Raw genomic sequence first — 27,012 nt, forward strand, 5'->3', positions numbered from 1 at the left:
GCACTCCTTCGTTGTCGTTCAGGTCGCCAGTGCTGCAAACCCCACAGGTGTCTCACATCAGAGGTCACTCCGTTGTCGAACTGCCGCACCCACACTGTATAGCAAAGCAAGTGGGCAAAGACAGCCCATACAACTCTCTGATATTGAGGTGCTCTCCACTCTACACGGAGTATCCCGTCCTCGTCACCAGTGGTCACCAGAAGAACAGGATCCAGGTATGTTTTATGAACATTTATTATAAGCACCTCATCCATCAGGAACCAGAAGCAACTGACCGCCGTGACCCGCACTCTATATTCTATATTCCACATTCTATCTTACATCACACATGCAGTAAAAAGATAGATACTGCAGACAGGGGTTTGGCGGCAACGCACCATGGTCACCGCTGAGCAGGACAGTCTAACTGTAAAGCTAAACATATCATCGTTCATTCAAGAGGTTTAGAGATACTAATGATGAATCGAGTGAGCAGGAGATGAGTTTGGTGAGTGGTCTACCAGAAGGTCAGGTAGTCGATGTAGGTGATGTGTTCAGTCGCGGTGAGACTATCTCTGCACCCTAAGAGCTACCTCTGCTTGGATGGGACCAAAGGACCGGTTTGGGGATTATAAATAAGGCTCCCTGTTTTCCGTTTTTACTGATTTTTTACAGATAAATACAGACAGAAAGAATTTGTTTTCTTACCTGTATTTATTTTTAAATGTGGATTAAAAACAGAAATTAGGTTACTTTTTGAGTAGTTCTAAATACTGTCTGTCATGACTGCCAAGCCAATAGCTGTGTGGATTGATAGGTAAGGGGGCTAAAAAAGAAAGGAATTTTAGTAGAGAGGCTTTATCAGCAGTAGATATGCACAAGGTTGATAGTGAAATGTGCATATTTTCATTTAAGTGCACTAATTTATCTTCTGCAGGTGTTCACAGCACTGACACCTGGCAGACATTCAAGCATGGCTGCATATTTATTGGTTAAATAAATGTGGAAAGATACTAATTTCAGCTTCATTTCTCCACGAAACCCAAAATAAATATGGTTAAAAACAGATAAATTTACCAAAAAATAAATATGGATAAATACAGACGGAAATGCCCCAAAACATAAATACCCTAAAACCGGGATCCCTAATTATGAACTAAGAGTGTAGAAGGCGTGGGGAGTTGTGAAGGAACCCTTGAGCCTGTGTCTCATTCCTGAATCTTGGTACAAGTTCAGGAGAACACAACACCAGGCTACCCATGGGATCCCAGTCAATCGTGACTGTTGGCTGGAGCTCCCCTGCAGCAAGCACTATTCCATGGGTAACCATACTCATTTACAAAGAAGTGAGCGTTATATATTAGCCACGAGTACAGTTATGGGCATCATGTTACAGTACTGAGAAAAAGAAGTCATGAATGCCTGGAAATTGTAAAAAAAAAAATTAAAGTGTACTAAGAGGCATTAATGCATCGCAGGATAATTTGTAGCTAAACCGAAGTAAAAGCAACAACACTTTATTTAGACGTGTCAATTACATATACCACAATTATGCACGAAATCCCCATAAATAGTCATCAAAAAACATGGTTAGACGCCACGAAGTAAGTGGCAGTGCCTTAACCGTATATGTGTTGTAAAGGCCACTGGGACCTCTTCCATCCTTGTCAAGGGGAGTGCTAACCTTCTCTCCTTTCATACAACACAATTATCCTCTCACGTCACAGCCTTATTTAAAGGCTCCGAATATAATTTCTTCATTATTAGGGCACAGTGAGTTTTGAATTGTACACGTAAAACAAATTCATTCTTCCTCATTTCCCTCTCAAAACGTGGCTTTAGCCCTAATGAGTGAGTTTTGTCTTCATATGTTTACCGGGCGTTTTTCCTCCCAGCTTGCACTATAATATATGCACCATCCTCAGCCAATCGCCGTCCAAGTAAGGCTCTAATTAGAATACGAAAAAATGCAGAATTGGCTCGATTTAAAGGAATTACTTGTTTTTATTTTACGTATTTAAGCTATGCCCGACTCGTCTCTGTTTACGCTGGAGACGTCTGATAATTTGAAGACAAGTTATTTTGATGCTCTAACATTTGACTGCTCAAGATGCTACGAGCAGCACAAAGGTGTCATGGCGACTACAAAAGAGGAAGAAGAAGGACTAAGTTTAACACAAGCTGGAGCTGGGTAGAAGTCAGATTGCAAAAGTGCCACTTCGGGTCTAAAGTTGCTACAACAGAGAAGGTTTAAAAACGACGAGGGAAGCTTAAATATATATAGTTCATTATTATGCATATTGAACTTTGTATTTAAATTATTATAATGTGCACTATATTTTGAGTTCAAAGTATTTTGACGTGCACAACTTGAAACTATTCTTGAGTAAAAGGTCATATCTAAAAACCATGGTTCCGTGTTTTGCATTGGCTTAGCGTCTTCTCAAACGTGCAATAAAATGCTGATGCCACTTTTACATTTAAGGGCGGAGTGACAAGATAATCGAGATGAACGTTCAGACATTCGCTACCGCTCCGTGGAGTAGGCAGTACTTCCAAGATGGCGGCTATATTTACTGTGACGTAACTCGTTTCCTTCTACGCTTGCAGCTTCTAACCAGAGGTGCTTCCGCCAGGGCCACTCCCGGGGCCCGCCCGCTGCCAGCTTTCCCGCCCCCCGCCCTAGGCCTCGCCCACCCCGGCTCCGCCTCCACGTTCCCCTCCCATGTCTTTCCCCTCGGGCCGGTAGTAGCCCAGCCAGCTGGGTGTAGAGCGGGATGGACGCCCTGAAGTCTGCCGGCAGAGCCATCCTGCGGAGCCCCAGCATCGCCCGCCACAGCCTGGGTGTCTCTTCTCGGCATCAGAGTGAGTCCGCCCTCCGCATGGGGAGAGGGAGGCAGGGGCAGGGCTACTTGGTGGCATGTCTATACACCACTGGGCAGGGCTACAAGGTGGCATGTATCTACCCCTAGGCGTGGATGCCCTGCGCAGAGATTCCAGGGGCCACACACAGATGAGGTCTCCGGACACACAACTGCAGGGACCATGGGCCTCATCAGAGAGAGAGCTTGAAAGGTGCAGGGGCACACCTCTGGTCCGAGAGCTGCAGGGACCACGGGCCTCAGTAGGGACTGTGCATGAAGGGTCCAGGAACAGACCTCCTGTCAAAGAGCTGCAGGGAGAGAGCCTGAAGGGCCATGGGGCACACCTCCTGTCAGAGAGCTACAGGGACTGTGCTTGAAGGGTCCAGGGACAGACCTCCTGTCAGAGAGCTGCAGGGACCACCAATCTCAGCACAGAGAGAGCGTGAAAGGTCTAGGGGCAGACCTCCTGTCAGAGAGCTGCAGGGACCACCAGCTTCAGCAGGGACTGTGCTTGAAGGGTTTAGGGACAGACCTTCTGTCAGAGAGCTGCAGCGACCACGGGCCTCATCAGAGAGGGAGCCTGAAGGCACTTGGGGCACAACTCCTGTCAGAGAGCTGCAGGGACTACGGGCCTCAGCAGAGAGAGCTTGAGGGGTCCCGGGGCAGACCTCCAGCCAGAGAGCTGCAGGGACCACACGCCTTATCGGAGAGAGAGATTGAAGGTTCCAGGGGCACACCTGTCAGAGAGCTGCAGGGACCACGGGCTTCAGCACCTTGGCATAGCGAGTTGCAGGGGACCACAGACCGAGAGAGCCAGAAAGACAGAACTGCAGGGTCCTTATAGAGCTTGCCATAGAGAGCTGCAGGGGACCTCGGACAGAGACAGAGACAGAGCTACAGGTGCTGAATACAGACATGTCCCCTGAGAGCTGTATATGCTAGTCTCCTGCAGGGGTCTACAGGCCGATTGGTGGGGGGGGTGGGGGTCTGCTGATATATATAATTTATTTAGGACCAGGGTGGATGCTGCAGAGTCATGGTGCCCCCCAGATGCATCCATTCTGCAGACCATTGTTCGTGTTCTGTGGTTCCCGGTGCTCTTTGGGCGATGGCAGGAGGCAACACCTTCTGAAAAAAGTTATGAATGGGTCCGATAAATGACACGCTGAATTTGCTAATGATGATTGGTGCAATTTGTTCATCAGCTGCCTTGTATACGTAGTTAGCAGCTTTTTATATAACATATGTTTATATGTGTTGTTTATATATGGTGTAAAATGGTTTGCATTCATCAACTATCCCAGTACTTAATGGTATTTAAGGCAATGCTGTAGTAGGCACCCATTAGTGCCCTGTCTGGGTATACAAGTGTTTACCGCATCTAGAGGGCAGTGATGTGCACAACCGCGTTCTCAATGGTGTTGTCAAATGCTTATTACTGGTATGTGCTAAAATGTGACACTGCTTTACGGTTTCTCTTAAAGGGGTCTCAACATGAGCTGGGATTGTTTTTTGCAACAAGAAAAGTATCTCCACCTATTTGAAAGTTAAAGTAGCTTTTAGAAAGACTGTTGAAAGCCACATTCCTAGAGAGTACAATTTTTAAAACGTTTTTCTATAAGTTAATAGTCGATGCCACTGTAATTATGCAGCAGGGGAGGAACAAATGTCTGAGGGGGGGGGGGTTATTAAATTATGCAGCAAGAAAAGGCTGATTATATGGTGTGCTAATCCCCTTTTGTGGCCATTTTTTAGGTCGAGCCTAGCGGCAGCATGCATGCGCTGCTTGCTCTGCGAGACTTCTGTAGTATAGTATGGGAGAGAAGCCAGCGCCCATTCTCCGCCCATATTTTTCATTGGCTTGTGTCATTTTTTTTCATAAATGCTGCCTTCGGATTCGTTAATAGGCTTGTTAGTCCCTCCTTAGTAAGGCTTTGTCTTAATTTGTAACCACCCATGGTTACTGGCCCCTTTACTTGGTTGTTACACGGGACCTGATATTTAGTCTGTAAGCACTATTTACTTCATTGAGTTTCTCTTACTACAGGCCGGACATGCGCTGCTTCTGCTGAAACTGCGTGTGTTTTTTTAAAGCAGCACGGCCGACCCCGTAACACGGGCGCTTCCTTTCAATCACTTTAAACCGGCATTATCTCATGTCTGTTACAGCCCCCCCAAGTAAAATGGATTTAGAAATGATTAGCGAATTAAGTCATGTGAATTCCAGGTAGCACATAATCGTGTGCTAATGGGCTGAAGCTGACCACAGCACAACTGTGTTACATGTCATCTGCACTAAAGCCACCTGACAGGGTTGTTTTCAAAAGTCTGTTTTATTAACAATACCACCACCAATACGTCAACAATACCACCACCATCAATACTACCAATACCACCACCACCACCACCAATACCAATCCCACTACCAATACCACCACCAATACCAATCCTACTACCATTACCACCACCACCAATGCCACAAATACCACCACCAATGCCACAAATACCACCACTAATACACCAACAATACCACCACCATCAATACTACCAATACCACCACCACCAATACCAATCCTACTACCATTACCCCCACCAATACCAGTACCACCACCAATACCTCCGCGCCTCTCGCTAACTAGTAATAGCAGGGGCACTGTACGAGGCTGGAGCTGCAGCCGAGACCATCCCTCCCTCCCTCCCTCCCTCCCTCCATGTCTGTCATAAAGCACAGCCCACTCTGCACCAGGAGGTGAAGCTAGGGCCCTACTACATCTGGAGTGGTTTTTATTAGGCCAAAGATAGCAATGACATTACGCAATGCCACAATGCACACTCAAATCACGGAGAGGGCAGGAAATGGCATATGTAACTCTCACTTCACACTTTGTGTCTGTGTAATTTACAACACTTACACATCTTGTTCTTCACTGCACTATTTATCACTACTTTGAAGATGTCGCAGGCTGGTCTCTTCCTCTGATATTTACAATCTAACAAGCTGTCGAGAAGTCCCTTTATTGCAATGCTATAGGTCTCGCATTTGCAAGAGGTTAAGCTATTAGTATTGTCTATGACAATGCCTTTTGTCTGTTTTGAAACCCAAAACATAAATAAAAGCCATTGTCATTTACAATGCCAATAGCTCAAACTCGCGTGAATGCGAGACCTGTTGCGTTGCAAATGCTTGCCTAAACCATGTTGTAATTTTTGCAAAGTTAGCGCTGTCTAGCTCAATGTTTCACTTAATTAGTATCAGTTTAACTCCTAAATGTAGCAAAAGAAAAGTGATATCACCTTGTGGTAAAGCGGCTGCCATTGAATGGCAAACGGTGTGGCAGTGGTTTTATTTAGCAAGTTTTGATCCGTTTCAGGTAAAAAATACAATTTTTGTTAAAAACTGCAAATTGTGCTGAAGATGATGGGAGTATTTGGCAAATGCATGATTTCGCTGAGAACTGTGGTCACATGATCGCATCCTTCTAGAGGACCGGGGTGTCGTTTCTACAAGCCTTTTCACTTAATGAAGGATGCAGAATTTCACCAAGGATTTGAAAGTACTGCCAGGGTAATACAAGACTTGTCTGGGTACTGTACTTGTTTGTCCAGCGCAGGTGGGCATCTTCTGCAAGTGTGGAAGGGCTATATCTGACTACAAACACACCAGCTCTGTAGTGACTTCTACGGTCGCTGTGCTCGGCTTGTGACTTAAATGCCCCCCCCTCCCCTTGCTGAGTGGGTGTAATGTGAAGACCATTAATAGGTACAGGAGATTAGATGATCTGTGCCGCTCTCATCCCTCGTCGCTTGCTGATTTCATTTTCATCATTCCCACCTGCTCCGTTCCTGCCTTTGATATCAGTGTCCCTCTGTAGAGCCCATCTCTGTTCATCTCCCCCTCCCTCACCAGAGCAGAGCCCAGGCCCATGTCTTCACAGCAGGGTTTGCCAGGCACTTGGTAGCGTTCTGTAGTAAATTACTTGTCTACTATTCTCCACTGTACTGCTCTGCTAGAATGTTCCATGACATCGTAGAATGCCTGAGTGCCTCTCTGTGTTAGTGTCAGTTAGTCAACTCAGGCTGAGCTGCTAGGAGCCTGCTCCTGGTGGGGCTGTCTTTGTACCATCTATCTTCTCCTACTATCCTGATCTCCTATACTGGAACCAAGCTACTAATAAAGAAGTATCCTACATGTACATATGGACTCTGTATCTTCCTTTACAACAATTTTGGCGACGATCTTGAACCTACGCAAGGAGTAAGGAGTAAGGACAACTGAGGAACTAAAGACATTAAAGACGTCAATTGAAACTCCAAGGTAACGCCCGGACCAGCCCCACCAGTGTCCTGTACCATCTGGACAGCCTGGGCGTTTGTCTTCACATTACTGAGGAGCCTGCTGTCACTCTCTCTAGTGTTTAGACCTCTTCCGTTACTCTTAACGGATTTTAAGTGCCAGCATGCCTTCTACCAGGGGAACTTGCGTTTTTTCCAGAGCGTTTTCTCTCTGGAGTATCTTTGTTGTTGAGGTTGCACTCTTCCAGTTATCTAGAGTATTCCTCTATTGTACCTTTCTATTGGGGATGTTGTTTTCTCCCAAGGGTCAGTGTCTGCACCCACCTTTGTTCAACAGGGTGTCTACCCTGTGGTGTACCCGCTTATGGGGAGGTTGTGTGGGTGATCACCCTTCTCTGTTGCATTGTTTTTTTTTTTATCTAAGCCATGCCTTGTTTTTCCCTAAGGGAGGGGGATGGTGCGTGTAGTAGTGTTATTTGCAATATTAATGTTTCACTTATTTTTGCATCTTAACACATTTCTGTTCATGCCAGTAAAATTCCTGATACCTCATGTAATACACCTTTGGATATGTGTATCTCATTGTTGCACTTTCTTGTTAATCATATATTGGAGGTATCTTACTTGTTTTTATCTTTACTTCTGCTGTTGTTCCCTAGGGAAGGAGGATGTGTAGTAAATACTTGTCTACTATTCTCCACTGTACTGCTCTGCTAGAATGTTCCATGACATCGTAGAATGCCTGAGTGCCTCTCTGTGTTAGTGTCAGTTAGTCAACTCAGGCTGAGCTGCTAGGAGCCTGCTCCTGGTGGGGTTGTATTTGTACCATCTATCTTCTCCTACTATCCTGATCTCCTATACTGGAACCAAGCTACTAATAAAGAAGTAACCTACATGTACATATGGACTCTGTATCTTCCTTTACAACACGTTCCCTCTTACATGCATAGATTCTGTCATCAGAGGGTGGCATTGGCCTCTATCCTGACTCAGCCTGTCGTCCTTCATGCTTCTGATAATCACAGCGCCTCGTGATACTCGCACTGTGATAGACGGTTTTGTTGAGGGTTCCCCCAGACGCCTACAGCCCTGTCGGGCAGCTGAGACACGGTTTCTAGGCCGCTCTTCTCAAATAACTTTGAGCCTTCATTTCCGAGTGAAAATACCATTTTTTTTTTTTATAGTAAACTGTGCTAGTGCGATCTGTAAAAGACTGTAGATTGCTACGAAAACAACAAGTTAGTTCTTCCCTGAGAACTCCAGGAAATAAAATGCAGGGTTTATACATAATTTGACCTGTGTTAGATATTGATGTGTAAACTATTAATTGAAGTGATGATATCATTTGTTTAGTCTATTTTGGCGCTCGTGCAATCACGTTCTTTTCAATCTGTTAATATAAAAAGAACTGAAATTGGACATGAAGGCTAAACATGGGTTTTCTAAGTACAGGAATTATTTCTAGCTATGCCACATTTCATTATTGTGATTGGGGTTAAGGGTGCTGTTTTCTTTAAACAGACCCATGTTTCTCTATTTTTTTCTCTGTTATGTTACTGGTTTTCTCTGTTAACCCGTTCGACGCGCATGACGGAACGGTTCCGTCATGCACGTCGGTTGGGCTGTGCTTATGACGGAACCGTTCCGTCATGGCCCCGCCCGCGCACGGAACCTTCAGCGTGGCGCGGAAATCCGCGCCGCGCTGAAGGGGTTAAGCAATTCATAAAAATGTTTTTATTTGACACTTGGGGCCCAGCTTGGATAAAATTCTGCAACTGATCAAGTATACCATTAGTGTGAGTGTACCAAAGCTCTTCTGAGGTGGTGTTTTGTACTAGTCATGTTCAGAGCTTGGGACTGTAGGTTCTCATACGTCGTGAAATCGCTGCCTGGGGCAAGTTAATGTTTACACTATCTCAGTGGTCTGCTACGTAGCCCCTTCAATAAATTACAAGGCGGAGGCATGTGATTGGATCTTTCCCCTCTGATTCATTTCAGGATTCGGTCTGCCACCGACAACAATGTTGAATTCACGAAACAGAAAAGATAGTCAGAAGGTGCACAGCTGCAGGGTTCAAGTTTTCAAAACAAAGTTCAATAGTTCGGGTGCTCCCTCAGGAGGCGTGTCCGTCTAAACACATCATCAAATCATGAATTGGTTGTGCATACATAAAGTATGAATGCATCCCTGCATGGGGCACACCATTGGTTCATCCAGCAAAAGAAGACTCCTTATAAGTGTTCTTTGAATGTTACTTAGGTTTATTTTTAACAGTCTCTTGATATTATTATCATATCTGAGTAAAGCTTCAATTACGATTAGCCGTATTCATCATCATATATGTATTTACAATCTCCTTACTGCTCCGATGCATTTCGGGCTTGCTAGCCCTTTCTCTAGGAGCTCTAAAAAAACAAAAAGGATATAGCTATAAACATTGTACTGAACATGTCATCAAATACACAGGTTTCATGGCATAGTGAGCCGTGATGGTGTTAAACTGCATGCAAAACGGATCGGAACCGGTATGTGAGTGGTGGTTAAAGTGCTCAGTGTAAACGAAACGGTCGATAAACAAACAGAACGGACTACTTACAGGTCAGTGTAACTGATCTGATCAAGTTTCCATTGCTGTAAACCAAAATCAAAGTATCATTAATGTCTAGGGATCACAAGCGTGGAATCACCTTACAAAATAACGAGGCGGTGGTATACTGACTTACTGCAAATCAGGAGTGAAGGCTTAAAGAAAATGCCGGGTGTCCGCAAACACTATCTGCGTTTTGATGGCCGCGGTGCGGGGTCAGCTGACGTGTGGGGTTAAATAAGAATCATGACTGGTTAAGACGATCAGGTGGGCTAAATAAACATAGATGACAGACTAAAACGACGGCCATATTAAGGTGGAAAAATGTAAGGTTAATGGTGTTGTGTATAATGTACTACCGGTGGTGAGTAACATATTCATTTGCATAGGCCACATATAAAAGAGGGTACAGCATCAGTAAGCCACTAGAAACGTGATCAGAATAGATTATAAAAAGCAGCTAAATTCAATTCTATCATTCAGCCCAAAGGGCTTCATTGACTGTAGTCGATAAATCCATGACATTTCTCGCTGCAGTAATTGCTTGTTATTGTCTCTTCCCTGTCGTTTTTGGATAATTTCAAGTACCATGTATTTTAATTGCGCAATATTATGTTTTTGTTCGATAAAATGCACAGCAATGTTGGACTTCTCGTTTCTGGTTCTTATGTTGGACTTGTGTTCATTTATCCACACTTTTATTTTCCTTTCAGTCTTTCCTATGTAGATTTTTCCACATGGGCATTTTAATAAATATATCAGATTTGTCGAATCACAAGTTGCGTTAACCCTTAGTTTAATGTCATTCCCTTTCATAGGGTGGGTGATGGTGTTGCCTTTGATGACGCTATTACAATTGTTGCAGTTCATACAGGGGCGTGTGCCTCTCGCATCACCTATTTCAAAGGGTTCTTTTGCTAGTATCTCCTTGATGTTGCTATTTCGGGTATATGCGAAAATAGGAGGGTCTTTGAACATTTCATTGAAATCAGGCTCCAGTTTTAGGATCGGCCAATGTTTCAGTATAATTTTCTTGTATGTAGCACTGAGGGTGGAGAATTTAGATACTAGTACCATCCTGGTGTCTTTTGGTTTGGTAATTTTCTTAAGTGCTTCTTCTCTACTAATCAAAGCCACTCGAGTTTCAGCCTCTTCTATGATAGCATCAGGATAACCCCTTTCATGAAATCTGATGCCCATCTCTTTGATGCGCTGTTTCGCCATGATTTCATTGGATGTAATTCGTTTAGCATGCAACATTTGTGAAAATGGTAAGTGACGCTTCAATGATCCCTGATGGAAACTGGAGTAATGATCTGATCCGAGTATTTAAGTTCTTTAGAAGTCTCGATCCCCTCTGCTTTGCAGAGTCAATATTTCCGCATGGCGGCTTCTTTTTGCCCACTTCCTTGGTCCTTGGGTAGCATTTGCAGTGAGCTTGTTCCTCCGAGAGGTTTCGGAGAGGTCAGGTTTGGGGTCTGTGTTGTTCTGTTAGCCAATCTCTTCTTTATCCTCCTGAAGAGTTTGTATTCAGGGAATTCCTTGATCGCCTGGGGGTAGTTTGCAGATATTTGGTCTGTTCAGTGGAATCCAGGGTCCTCTAGCTTCAGATTTTGAGCTTCGTATTTGATGTTGGCTTTTACTCAGCTGCTTGCTCTTCTCTGGAGGGTTCTGTGCTGTCCGGTTTCTTTGACGACTGGTGGATTTCTTATTTCTCCTGGGTTGCTTTTATAACTGAATGTTTGATCTGGAGGTTGTTTTTTATTTAAGACTGTATTTTTGGATTGCAGGAGTTTTCCATGTGACGTTTTTATGCTAGTACAGCCATATCACTGCAATGGTGCCCCTTTTTTAGGTGTAGCCTAGCATCGCTGCGCGCTCTGCGAGGCATATTGTAGTCTGGTATGTTTTAGAAGTGGAGTGGAACCCCCCCCCCCCATCTTTTCCATTGGCTGGCATCATCTTCCATGGTAAATGCTGGCTTCTGATTGAAAACGAGGCTTCTTAGTCCCTCCTTGTTATCGCCAGGTCTCCTTTTGGGAGGGACCGCCCGTCAGGACTGGATCGTTTACTTGCGGCATTATACTGTCTCCTTTCATTAGTTGGTAAGCACTTAAATATAAACAAGCGACGTTAGCTTTTTTTTTTTTTTTTTTTAATGGCAGCCGCGTGTTTATTCCGTGCGCGTTGGACTCTCGTGAGAACTTTGACAACCTGTGATGTATGCACCAATCACATAATTTACCTCTTGCAGCCCTTAATGATATACCGTTATAAGCACAGTAACTTGCAGACCATCCTGTGAAGTGAATGCGCTCGCGGGAGCCCTCACCTCCTCTTGCTTCTCTTGTCAGGACGGATCTGCGTCCCGGGGGCCCTCCCTTGCGGTCAGGCGGCTCTCCAGTGCCGTGACCAGATTCCGAAGTTCCCTGCAGACCCTGCCTCAGCCCTCTTCCCGGAGGGTCCTCTGCCCCTCAGAGTCTGACAAGCCTGCGCTGCAGTCTGACACAGACTGGGGCTTCACGCCGCCCACGGACAAAGTCTCGGGAGCCCGAGGAGGAAGCTGACAGGCTAGGGCGAGGACCTGCTGTCACTGCTTTTCGCTGCCGGGGGGGGAAGTGTCCGCTCCATGGTGCCCACGGGTGTCAGGACAGTACGGGCGGCCGGACATGGCACTACACGGGCCTGTTAAGCACCCGTCCAGTAGCTAAGTCCCTCCTTCACCTCTCAGACTCCTCAGCGGGCCGTGCAGGCAGCGCTGGGCTCCTCCGCGCTAGACATGCGCCTGCGCGGCTCCTGTTGCCTGTCTCCCCGCAGTTCTGGGAGCTCTGATGATGAACCACAGCGACACCTCCAGCTGCTGCTTCCCTGCCAGAGGCTGCGGGACAGCGGCTTGCAGACAGCTGTCCTAGCCAACGGGGCACCGGGGTCGGCAGGTCCTGCCAAAAGCGAACGCCTGAACGAGCTGTGAAGGTACCGGGGTAGTAAGGGCGCACAAGCGCGTGGAAAAAGCAGAGGTTGTGGAGAGAGTCCAAGCAATGGATGGTGTAGATTCTCCTGTCCTGCACTGGAGGTTGCAGCTACTTTCATGGTAAGGCCACCCAGAGGGTTCAGTGTAAGGTGCCACGACATATGAATTGGTTCTCTTCACTTGTTCCACAGCCTTTAACCTATCACATTCATCTATTGGATATCCCCGGCCTCACCCCTTGCATGCCGCAGATACTTATTTCACAATGATTAAGTGTGTATCTTGTCCTTTATACAAACACAGAAACACTCAAACATGCATGTGTAATCTGTGTATGTATATGTGACTGTGCGTGCATGTGTGCATGTTTGCTTGTGTGTATTTTTGTGTGGATATTAAAGTGACATTTGCTTTGTGTCTGTACATCATTGTATATCTGTGCATATACAAATCGTATGTACGCGAATGACTGTTTATATGTGTGTTTATGCGTATGTGTGTATTTTTGTTTGTGAATGTGTGTCAGTGTGCATTTGTATGATTACATGTTTGCATCTGTGTGCGCCTTTTTTGCGAGTGGTCGACGTACACAACGCACACTCTGGGAATATTTTCATTAGGTCTTGCGCCTAACGTTGCAGTGCGTAGCACTACTCGCGCAGCGCGATACCTCTTGGAGGGGGTTTGGAAACTGACCTAGGAATTGCACACGCACAAGCGTATGCTTTTCCTTTTGGCCCACGATATTGGCCTTTGCGTGCGTCTTTTTTACAAAGACTGCACGCAATTGACCAAAGGCGGGCGCATTGCTCCGCCCATGGCCTATTGATGTCGGTTACCCGCACCGCTGGCCATGTGGTTTCAATTATCGTGCCCAGACACGGGCGCGATAATTGAAAACAGATCGCTCGCTGTGGCGCGTGTGCGCGCACCACTCGCAGACTTGTTTTGTTTACCCTGGTTTTCGGAAGAACTCTGCTTTTGGGAAATGTTTGGTGTATGAAGGGGCTGCTTGTCACTTGGATGCACGCGGTTTAACTTAATTATAATAAACGATTCCATTGCGCATATTATTCTTTGTTTTTTATACCGCCCGCGGCTTCGTTCTTTTATTTTATTTGAAACTGTTTGTTACAATGTTTCAGTTTTCCTTTCTTCTATATGTAAAAGTACCTCCACGCTCATGCAAACAATGTTCCATCCGTACTTTGTGACATGTACACAGACCAACATGAAAAACTGCATATTCGCATCAACCTGAACAGTCTCTTAAGATCTACATGCTAACGTCTTATCCGGCAAAAGATATATAGCAAAAGCGTTGGACGCGTGGGGGCTAATGCAGACTCCAATCCTCAGCAAAAGAGCCCAGTGGGTTAATGTACTCACTGCTGAAATGTGTGCCTAACCTGCAAGTTGCACTTCTCCATACACGGCACCCCACCAGGCTCGGACTCCCAGCCCGCGCAGACCATACCATTAGTACAATTGAGGTGGGTCCCAGCAGCACCTATTATTGCAGGGCTTGGATAGCCCAAGCATTGAGCGCTTTATAAGACACGATATTATTATAAGATTGGCAGACAAAATCCACCTACCTTAAGAGAGCTGTGCTCGCAGTCAAAGCCCAGCAGCAAATGCAGAAACGACAGCATGCAGAGATGCCCAACAACCCAGAGGCTACTCATTGTGTTCGGTGATATCCTCACTAGATAAGCCCGACACACTGATGCATATCAAAATAAAAATAGCAGCAATAAAATAATAACTCAACACTAGGAAACATGCTGGAAATGGAATCTGGGGAGCAAGCACTGTTCAGTCCGATCACTTGCATGCAGCAGTCGAACTTAGTTTTCGAATAGTTTTGCAACACTTGTTTGCGTCTCCCTTTGTTTGTTTCCATATTCCGTCTGGGGGAGCCAGGTGCAGACTGGAGCTCGGAGGTATCTTTCAGGTGAAACCAGCGAGCCGCCGTAATCACAAAACTATTGCCAAAAATCTTTAAGGATAAAAACTGCTTTGAATGAAGTTCCAAGGTTGCAGCTGGTTTGAAGGATGCTTGGTGGCAGCCCCCGATGTCCTGGACTCGTGAGGGCTGAGACCCAATTTGGAGCCCGTCCGTACTCGGCCGCCTCCAGGGGAGCTAGGAGAAGCACGTGAATTTAATCTGACTCCGACTTTGGTAGAACACAGTCCCATGTTGGCTCTCATCCCATTCTGGCAGGCTGCACTCCCAGCCACCAATAGCGCGGTCGCTTTAAACGACTTCTCCCGCAGATTGCTAAAACGATACACGACATTCCTAAAAGCGTGCAGCCATAAGCACGATTTCGGCACAGTTGTCACCAGGCCTCGTGTCCCGAAGATGACTCCCAGCCAGTCCTGTATTTTCCACCAAATCACTAGGCATGCTGGTTCTTGCAGGCCAAGCCGTACAATGAGAACATTAAAACTACGAGTCCCAGCACGCCTCGTGCAGTGGGCTGGAGCATTCTGACTAAGTCATCCTTGTGACATGGGATCAGCTGGAAGCTACGCATGTAAATTGTAAAACGTTGTGCGTATTCATGACACCACAAACGTGTATTCTCTGAGTAACAACACATTTCGGCAACGGCATCTAGACTTTGGTTATTAGGTGTGCAGTGTGCACACTTGATTATGATTCTACACGTTTTTAATATATAGTGCAGTATGCAAGTAAAATAATGCCCACTCTGTAGACCCAATCCGCACGCTTCCTTCGATGACGCAAGAGGCCACAAACTCCTCATTTGTTTCCAATCTTTGACCTCCAAGCCTTGGCTCTTTCGAACCCGTTTGTCCCGTTCTGAAAATCAGCAATGGTTTGCCGGATTTCCTCTTGGGTGTTCATCACGAATGGACCTGGGGAATAAACAGAAAAAACACGTCAAAGCAGTGACGTAGATAGTGTGTTATTATAGGCCCTAGTGCAAGGAAGGAAATGTGCCCTATAGCAGTTTGTTTGAACTGTGAAATACATCAATAATCAGGGGCCCCGGTGCCCCTGCACCTGCTGCACCAATGGAAGGTACATCCCTGCGTCAAAGCCCCTCTCTCCACTTACATGGAAAAAAGTGCAGCAGAGCAGACACTCGGTGCTGAGAAGCGGCCTTCCTTCTGCGCCTGGGCCCTGCGCCTGTTTACAAACGCTATAACAAGCATTTGCAATGCAATAGGCCTCGCATTTGCGAAATTTTAAGCTATTGGCATTGTAAATGACAATGCCTTTTATTTATCTGTTTTCAAAACCAACACATAGATAAAAGGTTTGTCGTTTACAATACCAGTAGCTCAAATTCTCTCAAATGCGAGACCTATTGCATTGCAAATGCTTGTTTTTCTAGTGATGCCCTCCCTGACTGCACCAGATGGACTCTGTCTGTGAGATTACGTAATTTTTTTTAACATTTATCATTGCGCGCGCACAGCACCGTACCATTACCTAAAATTCACTTGAGTGCTATCACACCGAGCAGTTGTTTTCCATAATTCAAAATAATTATATCAATTCAGCGACTTGCATATTAAGCAAGCATTTGCAATGCATTAGGTCTCGCATTTACGCAAGTTTGAGCTATTGACATTGCTAATAACTATGCCTTTTTTTCGTTTTTAAAACATAAATAAAACGCATTGTCATTTAAAATGCCAATAGCTTAAACTCGCATAAATGCGAGACCCATTGCATTGCAAATGCTTGTTTGTACGGAGAAGCTGGTAATGTCCACCAATCTGCCTTGCTGCCCAGAGGTCTTTGGGACTCTGTCTTGCTGCCCCCATCACTGCAGGAAAGAAAGTATGAGTAGTGAACTGCATTGCTTAGGTCTGGGGAGCAAGTGACGGAGGCTGAAACAGAGTGCTTCGCAGCGCTTCTTTGCTCCCGACACATTTTAGCCTTTTGTCCTGGGCAAACTTGCACTACTCGAGTCCCCCCCTCCTACCTCTTTACCTGTAGATAAAGTCACCACCTCACTCCATGTCCTCTCAGTGTTTCTGGTCCTGGGCTTTTTACTTAACAACTATTGAGGTCAGGATTGTCAGTTTAATTACTTCAATGGAATAAATCCAAGACCAGTATATAGATCTCTTTCTGTAACCTTGATATCAGACCTGTTCTGAAATTTGGTGCAGGAAGAACTTCATCTAAGCTGTTCTCTGCATCATTGGTGGCTCATGGCGGGAATGTCTAAAGTAGGCAGGCACTCAAGTCCTCTTTTAACATAGTATTTGTCTCTTACATGCCCTGCTGTTAAGAAATTCACAGTGCGTGGCTTTGCAAGAACATCTCAATACAGGTTCGACCAGAGGTAAGGCAGCATCAGTGGCAAATGCAAGTCATGAGAAGCTGTCTGGTGGCTGCTCTGGTAATTGTTCTCATGTGCTCTGCCTGGTGGCTGCACAGGTAACTGCTCGCTTTTGCTCTGCCTAATGGCTGCAAGAGTAACGCCGCTTGCCTTTGCTCTGCCTGGAGGCTGCAGGTGTAACTCTGCTTGCCTTTGCTCTGCCTGGAGGCTGCAGGTGTAACTCTGCTTGTCTTTGCTCTGCCTAGAGGCTGCAGGTGTAACTCTGCTTGCCTTTGCTCTGCCTAGAGGCTGCAGGTGTAACTCTGCTTGCCTTTGCTCTGCCTGGAGGCTGCAGGTGTAACTCTGCTTGCCTTTGCTCTGCCTGGAGGCTGCAGGTGTAACTCTGCTTGCCTTTGCTCTGCCTGGAGGCTGCAGGTGTAACTCTGCTTGCCTTTGCTCTGCCTGGAGGCTGAATAGATAATTGTGCTCTGCCTGGAGGCTGAATACATGATTGTGCTCGCCTGTGCTCTGCTTGGTGGCTGAATAGATAACTGTGCTCGTCTTTGCTCTGCCTGTAGGCTGCATAAACAATTCTGCCCGCCTGTGCTCTGCCTGGAGGCTCCATAGATATCTCTGCTTGCCTTTGCTCTGCCTGATGGCTGCACGGGTAACTCTGCTCCCCTTTGCTCTTGCTGGACGCTGCATAGATAACTCTGCTTGCCTTTGCTCTGCCTGTAGGCTGCATAGGTAACTGGGCATGCCTTTGCTCTGCCAGGTGGATGCATGGGTTACTCTGCTCGCCTTTGCTCTGCCTGCATGGGTAACTCTGCTCCCATTTGCTCTTGCTGGACGCTGCATAGATAACTCTGCTTGCCTTTGCTCTGCCTGGTGGCTCCATAGGTAACTGTTCTCGCCTTTGCTCTGCCAGGTGGCTGCATGGGTTACTCTGCTCGCCTTTGCTCTGCCGGCATGGGTTACTCTGCTCGCCTTTGCTCTGCCGGCATGGGTTACTCTGCTTGCCTTTGCTCTGCCTCCATGGCTGCATGGGTAACTGTGCTCGCCTTTGCTCTGCCTGGTGGCTGCATGGGTAACTGTGCTCGCCTTTGCTCTGCCTGGTGGCTGCATGGGTAACTGTGCTCGCCTTTGCTCTGCATGGTGACTGCATGGGCAACTCGGTTCGCCTCTTCTCTGCCTCATGGCTGCATTGGTAACTTTGCTCGACCTGGGGACTGCATGTGTAATTCTGCTCGCCTTTGCTCTACCTGGTGGCCGCATGGGTAATTCTGATCGCCTTTGCTCTACCTGGTGGCCGCATGGGTAACTCTGCTCGCCTTCGCTCTACCTGGTGGCTGCATGGGTAACTCTGCTCGCCTTCGCTCTGTCTGGTGGCTGCATGGGTAACTCTGCTCGACCTCGACTTTGTTCTACCTGGTGGCTGCATGGGTAATTCTGCTCACCTTTTGTCTGCCTGGTGGCTGCATGGGTAACTGCTGGCCTTTTCTCTGCCTGCGGGCTGCAAGGGTAACTCTGCTCGCCTTCGCTCTGTCTGGTGACTGCATGGGTAACTCTTCTCACCTTTTGTCTGCCTGGAGGCTGCAAGGGTAACTCTGCTCGCCTTTGCTCTACCTGGTGGTTAGATGGGTAACTCTAATCGCCTTTGCTCTAGCTGGTGGCTGCTTGGGTAACTGCTCGGCTTTGCTATAGAAGAGGCACAATGTAATTAATTACGTAAGACATTTTTTTGTAGCGTTACTTTGTTCCTCGAAGCATGTTAGCTTTAAGACCTGGTGTCTTTTCTGAGCTCTTAATTGGGAAGAGGAGAGGTCTGGCCTTTACCCGAGCAGTTATCTTCGCCACTCAGAAGAGCTCTGGTTTTCTGTGCTTAGACGCATGGCTCCCACCCTGCTCCTTTAGCTTGCTGTAGAGTTTGGTGCTCAGTGCACGGGTTGTTTCTGTGCCTCGACGGTTGTCTGCTCGGTGCAGTGCTTACAGTAGACCACAGGTGTCCATTAAAGCTACCACGCCCAGTGGCCCAGCTGGCTGTCGATCACTCTACGTGGGACGTTAAAGAGTCCCCCCCATCTCTGCTTGCTAGTCTGGTTTTATTGTTCTATATTGTAATGTTGAAAACCAAGCTCTGTGTTTTACAAACAGTTAAAAACAGAGTGGAGATGACAGTGGCAGTATTAAAGGAATAACGTATAAAACGCCTGTGTTTTAATCTCAAGGGGATGGGCCAACAGACCTTTCTGTGCTCTCAGTGTAAAGTGAATGTAAGAGCCCCGGGTTATAACAGACAGCAGTGCAGACGTGCCATCACCCCGGGCCCGACACGAGCAGATGTGGGCATGCCCAGGCAAGGCGGGCAGCTGCCAGGAGCAGGTGGACCTAGCCAGACGGGGAGGGCAGGTCTGTGTGCGCCTTAGTGCCAGGTGTGAGGCTTTGAAGTGACGTAACCAGCGCTGCGCGGGCCACTTCCGGTCTGGCTGGCATAGCTCCTAAATTTTAACCGTCTGCTTCTCACCCCTTTGATCACACTCCGGTTTCTCTTCTTTTTGTACACGTCGTCGCCAGACGCGCGTACCTTTGAATAGAGCACCCCCACCCCGCCACTGTGCTCTGACCGTGATAGTAAGATAGCTCAGCGGGCTGTGCGCCTGCCCAGGGTAATCCAAGTCCGAGATTCTTGGATTTCCAGCTGGCCTGGCGCTGTTCAGACTTCCAGTTTAAGGCGGTACCTGAATTGGTAATGCATTACTAGCAGCCACTTGGGCCCCCTTTAGTTCGTGATTGCTCCGTGCATGAATAGGGGTGGCTTGCGGGATGTGTGTCGGTGCTGCGCACAGTGCAGGCCCCCCTGCCTGCCTGTAGTTTTACAGCGCCTCCTCTTTGCCATCGGCAGGTTCGTGTAGCGTGCTGCTTGTGTTCGTTTGTGGAAAGAGGCTTGAACCCACAGCGCGCCAAGGGCCGGGTGCACACTGCGCAGTCCGACAACTTGTTAACTCCTATTTCAAACAGTAGACCGCAGGCATCAGGAATGCATGTGTGCAAAGCTGGAGGGAAGGACTGCCCCAGCCCATACGTGTGGCCAGGCAGCCTATACTAAAATACCGCCACATTCACATCTCGTGGGAAGGCGCGTTTACATGCTAAAATCCCAAATCGAACAAAAGTGTGTTTTCAGCGCTTTTAACAGCTGTTAATATTACTTACCACATTGTCTCCCAAAGGATGAATGGGTGAGTTGTCGATCTGTGTCCGATACCTGCAGCATGTGCTAGTCCCACTGAGCTGCTACTTCTTGCAGCTTTACCAAGTCTCACGCATCAGGAGTTAGAGTTACGCATTCTGGGGGTTTTCCTGCATTATGGCGAGATTACAGAATTTACTCGCAAATCCGCTATGCCTGTGTGCCCAGGTACTCCTTTCGCTGTGCCCAGTGTTCCCTGCCCTGCCAGTATAGCTCCTGAAAGCACCCTGCTGACCTGTGCTCTGAAGCCTGGGTGTCAGGGCGTGGAGCTGCCTCGTAGGAAGTCTGTGCAGGAAGGAGGGAGACCAACCCATTGTGCGTGTGGGGATGTGGTCACAGGCCTCTCGACCTCCACACTCGACTTCTAGGAATCGGACTACTTCAAGATGATTTTATTCATCCCCAGGGCAAGTGGGGCAATTGCGAGACCGTGTAGAGAGCCGTGGGGGCAGGTGAGAGGCTGTTGGACCTGGCATCTTTTGATGTGAGTTCCCCAGTCTTTTTGCTTCAGACCTCGTGTTTTTGACTCTGTGCTGCATTTCGTTTTTGCTGCTTTTAGGACTCTGGGCACTTTACCGCTGCTAATCATTACAAAAGTGCAAGTGCTGTCTTTGGAAAATGTATAGGCGATTGGTTTAACTAGGATAAACATGCTCCCCTTTGACCTATATTTCTTTACCAATGATTAAATCTGGTATGGCTGTGAATACAAACGCATGAGCAAAGCTACATAGTTATAAGATACACATACACATATTGATTTTTTTGATTTTTATTTATTATTCCTAATAACTTTTTTTTCTTCATAGCCAATGCATTTGATGACTTTTTTTGTAAAGATAAAAAATCATTTTTTCCTTTTTTTTTTTTAATTTTTTTTTTTTTTTACATACATTCTTGTTTTTTAAACAAAAATTGGTACAATCATATTAGCCCCCTATTGAATAATCAATCTTAAGTCATACTCATTCATTCCTCACAATCGTTCACAATCATACGAGATACATGTACATATCTGGGTGTAAAGGAAACACAAGAATGTAAAACGTCTCGAAAGCAAAATTAGATGACCAGAACAATAAGGTCTGGACACACGAGGTCGATGCGCGTTTCGGTGGGTTGACACACAATGTTAACCACCTTCATCAGGACCTTTCCCAAAAAGAATAGAGCGTCACACAGGCAATTGAAAGGGGGTACAGGTTTCTTATGGGATGGAGCCCAACTCTCAAGCAAAGCGCAGATTTAGAACTTAGGGCGGCAGTGCCTATTTCACATGTGGCCGTGAGTCCACTTGACTTTCCTGTGACTTAGTATATATAATGCCTTCAAGATTTCTTATCCATATAGGTGAGAAGACCACAGCAAGGATATGTATAGATATTATCAATCCATGTACATAGAGGATTGCCTCTATATACTGTGTTACTGGCTCAAAATGGAGAATATTCCAGACAACAGTAAGGAAATATATTCCCGCAGTGTGGCCAAGCGAGCACAACTGAGCATGCCCTCAATGAATATTCCAAGTCTCAAAGCGCTTGGAAATAAAGCCTCTGCGTCTGAGCGCCCCTGGGGCTGCGGCTGAACTGTCTTCGAGTCACATTTCCTGGTTGTAGACATAGAGGATGTCACTTCCGGAAAGTGTGATTTCCGGCGCTGGACTGTGCTGCATTTTGTTGGGGGGCAGTGGGTGGCGCATGCGCAGATCTACACTCACAATTTCCGGAATTTCACATTTTGAGCCAGTAACACAGTATATAGAGGCAATCCCCTATGTACATGGATTGATAATATCTATACATATCCTTGCTGTGGTCTTCTCACCTATATGGATAAGAAATCTTGAAGGCATTATATATACTAAGTCACAGGAAAGTCAAGTGGACTCACGGCCACATGTGAAATAGGCACTGCCGCCCTGAATTCTAAATCTGCGCATTGCTTGAGAGTCGGGCTCCATCCCATAAGAAACCTGTACCCCCTTTCAATTGCCTGTGTGACACTCTATTCTATTTGGGAAAGGTCCTGATGAAGGTGGTTACCACTGTGTGTCAACCCACCGAAACGCACGTCGACCTCGTGTGTCCAGACCTTATTGTTTTCGTCATCTAATTTTGCTTTGGCGACGTTTTACATTCTTGTGTTTCCTTTACACCCAGATGTTTACATGTGTCTCGTATGATTGTGAACGATTGTGAGAAACGAATGAGTATGACATATGATCGATTATTCACTAGGGGGTTAATATGTTTGTACCAATATTTGTATAAAAAAACAAGAATAATGTTTGTATAAAAAAAAAAGGATTTTTTCTTTAGCTTTATAAAAAACCTTCATTAAATGCATTGGTTATGAAGAAAAAAAGTTATTGGGAATAATAAATAAAAATCAAAAAATCAATATGTGTATTTGTATCTTATAACTATGTAGCTTTGCTCATGTGTTTGTATCCACACCCGTACCAGATTTAATCATTGGTAAATAAATATAGGTCAAAGGGGAGCATTTTTATCCTAGTTGTTCTGATATTTATTCCCCTCTTACCCCTGACCTCAGTTGTCTTTTAGAGGGGGTCCCTTGCTTGCTGATTGGTTTATCCATGATTGGCATGTTTGATTTACTAAGTAGGTCCCTAGTTGTCATCGGAGTGTTCTAATTTCTGCTCCCACACTGATGCCCTGTGCACGAGGACGAGTGCACCAAATATCTAGGTGCTAGTGGCCACTGCTGCAGACAGGCGTGGAGTGACGCCGGCCACGCGGTGCTGTTAACAGCATTCTGCCCCCATGGCGTTTGGGGCTCTTGTTGGCGTGTTTGCACTGAAGAGGAGTCGGAGAGTGAGAGCTATTAAAACTCCCACATACGCATGCGGCATGTTTCCACCGTTTCTGACTGCGACAGGGATGGGCTATATTAAAACATAGCAAGTTCTCACAACATATGGAGCTTTCTTCAGAGATGTTTGTCACGCACACATGCATCCATCTAGGCCCTTCTGCCTCTGCCGAAGTTTAGCTCCAGACGTCGTCTCATGCCAGACCTGCTTTTAGCCTCTCTCCATGTGCCTCCTGTGTTCCTCCTGAGTGCCCCTTGTGGTGTCTGCGTTCCCCTCGTGCTCCCTGCGGCGCCTACGTTCGCCGCGTGCCCCCTGCGGGGCCTACGTTCGCCGTGTGCCCCCTGCGGCGCCTGCGTTCGCCGCGTGCTCCCTGTGGCACCTGCGTTCGCCACATGCTCCCCGTGGCGCCTGTGTTCCCCGCTTGCCCCCGTGGCGCCTGCGTTCCCCGCGTGCACCCCCCGTGGCGCCTGCGTTCCCCGCGTGCACCCCCCCGTGGTGCCTGCATTCCCCACGTGCACCCCCCCGTGGTGCCTGCGTTTCCTGCGAGCTCCCCCACCCCCCGTGGTGCCTGCGTTCTCCGCTTTTCTCCCCCGTGGCGCCTGCCTTCCCTGCTTGCCCCCCGTGGCACCTGCGTTCTCCGCTTTTCTCCCCCGTGGCGCCTGCCTTCCCTGCTTGCCCCCCGTGGCACCTGCGTTCCCTGCTTGCCCCCCGTGGCACCTGCGTTCCCTGCTTGCTTGCCCCCCGTGGCGCCTGCGTTCCCTGCTTCCCCCCTCCCCGTGGCGCCTGCGTCCCCTGCTTGCCCCCCTGTGGCGCCTATGTTCCCCGCTTGCCCCCCAGTGTTGCCTGTGTTCCCCGCTTGCCCCCATGTCGCCTGCATTCCCCGCTTGCCCCCCGTAGCACCTGCGTTCCCCGCTTGCCCCACCGTGGCGCCTGCATTCTCAGCACGTCTCCTGCATTCCCCCTTGCGCCTGCGTTCCCCGCTTGCCCCCCAGTGTTGCCTGTGTTCCCCGCTTGCCCCCATGTCGCCTGCATGCCCCGCTTGCCCCCCGTAGCACCTGCGTTCCCCGCTTGCCCCACCGTGGCGCCTGCATTCTCAGCACGTCTCCTGCGTTCCCCCTTGCGCCTGCGTTCCCCGCGTGCCCACCCGTGGCGCCTGCGTTCCCCGCGTGCCCACCCATGGCGCCTGCGTTCCCCGCGTGCCCACCCGTGGCGCCTGCGTTCCCCGCGTGCCCACCCCATGGTGCCTGCGTTCCCCGCGTGCCCACCCCATGGTGCCTGCGTTCCCCGCGTGCCCCCCCGTGGCGCCTGCGTTCCCCGCGTGCCCACCCGTGGCGCCTGCGTTCCCCGCGTGCCCACCCGTGGCGCCTGCGTTCCCCGCGTGCCCACCCGTGGCGCCTGCGTGCCCACCCGTGGCGCCTGCGTTCCCCGCGTGCCCACCCGTGGCGCCTGCGTTCCCCGCGTGCCCCCCCATGGTGCCTGCGTTCCCTGCTTGCCCACCCGTGGCGCCTGCGTTCCCCGCGTGCCCACCCCATGGTGCCTGCGTTCCCCGCGTGCCCACCCCATGGCGCCTGCGTTCCCCGCGTGCCCCCCGTGGCGCCTGCGTTCCCCGCGTGCCCACCCGTGGCGCCTGCGTTCCCCGCTTGCCCACCCGTGGCGCCTGCGTGCCCCCCCGTGGCGCCTGCGTTCCCCGCGTGCCCCCCCGTGGCGCCTGCGTTCCCCGCGTGCCCCCCCGTGGCGCCTGCGTTCCCCGCGTGCCCTCCCGTGGCGCCTGCGTTCCCCCCAGTGTTGCCTGTGTTCCCCGCTTGCCCCCATGTCGCCTGCATTCCCCGCTTGCCCCCCGTAGCACCTGCGTTCCCCGCTTGCCCCACCGTGGCGCCTGCCTTCCCTGCTTGCCCCCCGTGGCACCTGCGTTCCCTGCTTGCTTGCCCCCCGTGGCACCTGCGTTCCCTGCTTGCTTGCCCCCCGTGGCGCCTGCGTTCCCTGCTTCCCCCCTCCCCGTGGCGCCTGCGTCCCCTGCTTGCCCCCCTGTGGCGCCTATGTTCCCCGCTTGCCCCCCAGTGTTGCCTGTGTTCCCCGCTTGCCCCCATGTCGCCTGCATTCCCCGCTTGCCCCCCGTAGCACCTGCGTTCCCCGCTTGCCCCACCGTGGCGCCTGCATTCTCAGCACGTCTCCTGCATTCCCCCTTGCGCCTGCGTTCCCCGCTTGCCCCCCAGTGTTGCCTGTGTTCCCCGCTTGCCCCCATGTCGCCTGCATTCCCCGCTTGCCCCCCGTAGCACCTGCGTTCCCCGCTTGCCCCACCGTGGCGCCTGCATTCTCAGCACGTCTCCTGCGTTCCCCCTTGCGCCTGCGTTCCCCGCGTGCCCACCCGTGGCGCCTGCGTTCCCCGCGTGCCCACCCGTGGCGCCTGCGTTCCCCGCGTGCCCACCCCATGGTGCCTGCGTTCCCCGCGTGCCCACCCCATGGTGCCTGCGTTCCCCGCGTGCCCACCCCATGGTGCCTGCGTTCCCCGCGTGCCCACCCCATGGTGCCTGCGTTCCCCGCGTGCCCACCCCATGGTGCCTGCGTTCCCCGCGTGCCCACCCCATGGTGCCTGCGTTCCCCGCGTGCCCACCCCATGGTGCCTGCGTTCCCCGCGTGCCCACCCGTGGCGCCTGCGTTCCCCGCGTGCCCACCCGTGGCGCCTGCGTTCCCCGCGTGCCCACCCGTGGCGCCTGCGTTCCCCGCGTGCCCACCCGTGGCGCCTGCGTTCCCCGCGTGCCCCCCCGTGGTGCCTGCGTTCCCTGCTTGCCCACCCGTGGCGCCTGCGTTCCCCGCGTGCCCACCCGTGGCGCCTGCGTTCCCCGCGTGCCCACCCCATGGTGCCTGCGTTCCCCGCGTGCCCACCCCATGGTGCCTGCGTTCCCCGCGTGCCCACCCCATGGTGCCTGCGTTCCCCGCGTGCCCACCCCATGGTGCCTGCGTTCCCCGCGTGCCCACCCCATGGTGCCTGCGTTCCCCGCGTGCCCACCCCATGGTGCCTGCGTTCCCCGCGTGCCCACCCCATGGTGCCTGCGTTCCCCGCGTGCCCACCCGTGGCGCCTGCGTTCCCCGCGTGCCCACCCGTGGCGCCTGCGTTCCCCGCGTGCCCACCCGTGGCGCCTGCGTTCCCCGCGTGCCCACCCGTGGCGCCTGCGTTCCCCGCGTGCCCCCCCATGGTGCCTGCGTTCCCTGCTTGCCCACCCGTGGCGCCTGCGTTCCCCGCGTGCCCACCCGTGGCGCCTGCGTTCCCCGCGTGCCCACCCCATGGTGCCTGCGTTCCCCGCGTGCCCACCCCATGGTGCCTGCGTTCCCCGCGTGCCCACCCCATGGTGCCTGCGTTCCCCGCGTGCCCACCCCATGGTGCCTGCGTTCCCCGCGTGCCCACCCGTGGCGCCTGCGTTCCCCGCTTGCCCACCCGTGGCGCCTGCGTGCCCACCCGTGGCGCCTGCGTTCCCCGCGTGCCCCCCCGTGGCGCCTGCGTTCCCCGCGTGCCCCCCGTGGCGCCTGCGTTCCCCGCGTGCCCCCCCGTGGCACCTGCGTTCCCCGCGTGCCCCCCCGTGGCGCCTGCGTTCCCCGCGTGCCCCCCCGTGGCGCCTGCGTTCCCCGCGTGCCCACCCGTGGCGCCTGCGTTCCCCGCGTGCCCACCCGTGGCGCCCGCGTTCCCCGCGTGCTCCCCCATGGTGCCTGCGTTCCCTGCTTGCCCACCCGTGGCGCCTGCGTGCCCACCCGTGGCGCCTGCGTTCCCCGCATGCCCACCCGTGGCGCCTGCGTTCCCCGCGTGCCCACCCGTGGCGCCTGCGTGCCCACCCGTGGCGCCTGCGTTCCCCGCGTGCCCACCCGTGGCGCCTGCGTTCCCCGCGTGCCCACCCGTGGCGCCTGCGTTCCCCGCGTGCCCACCCG

The 27,012-nt window shown here is 50.3% G+C and overlaps 1 protein-coding gene and 1 non-coding gene across 3 annotated transcripts in view; one reads left to right on the forward strand and one right to left on the reverse strand.

Moving 5' to 3' along the window:
• Window positions 1-1,557: 1,557 nt before the first annotated feature.
• On the reverse strand, window positions 1,558-1,685 carry LOC146822172 (U6atac minor spliceosomal RNA). The gene has a single exon (XR_014965196.1). It is a non-coding gene; the product is annotated as a U6atac minor spliceosomal RNA (small nuclear RNA).
• A 953-nt stretch (window positions 1,686-2,638) lies between these two features.
• LOC146822173 (low density lipoprotein receptor adapter protein 1-like) overlaps window positions 2,639-27,012 on the forward strand; it is a 307,556-nt gene continuing 283,182 nt past the window's right edge. The window contains exon 1 of one of the 2 annotated variants that reach the window (XM_085613310.1): window positions 2,639-2,844. In XM_085613310.1, coding sequence (XP_085469436.1) covers window positions 2,757-2,844 — 88 coding nt within the window. In that variant the 5' untranslated portion in view covers window positions 2,639-2,756. The remainder of the gene's footprint in view (window positions 2,845-27,012) is intronic. The other variant, XM_085613309.1, reaches the window with a different exon arrangement.

Source organism: Triturus cristatus, chromosome 6 (genome assembly GCF_964204655.1).
Source record: "Triturus cristatus chromosome 6, aTriCri1.1, whole genome shotgun sequence".
NCBI lineage: Eukaryota > Metazoa > Chordata > Amphibia > Caudata > Salamandridae > Triturus > Triturus cristatus.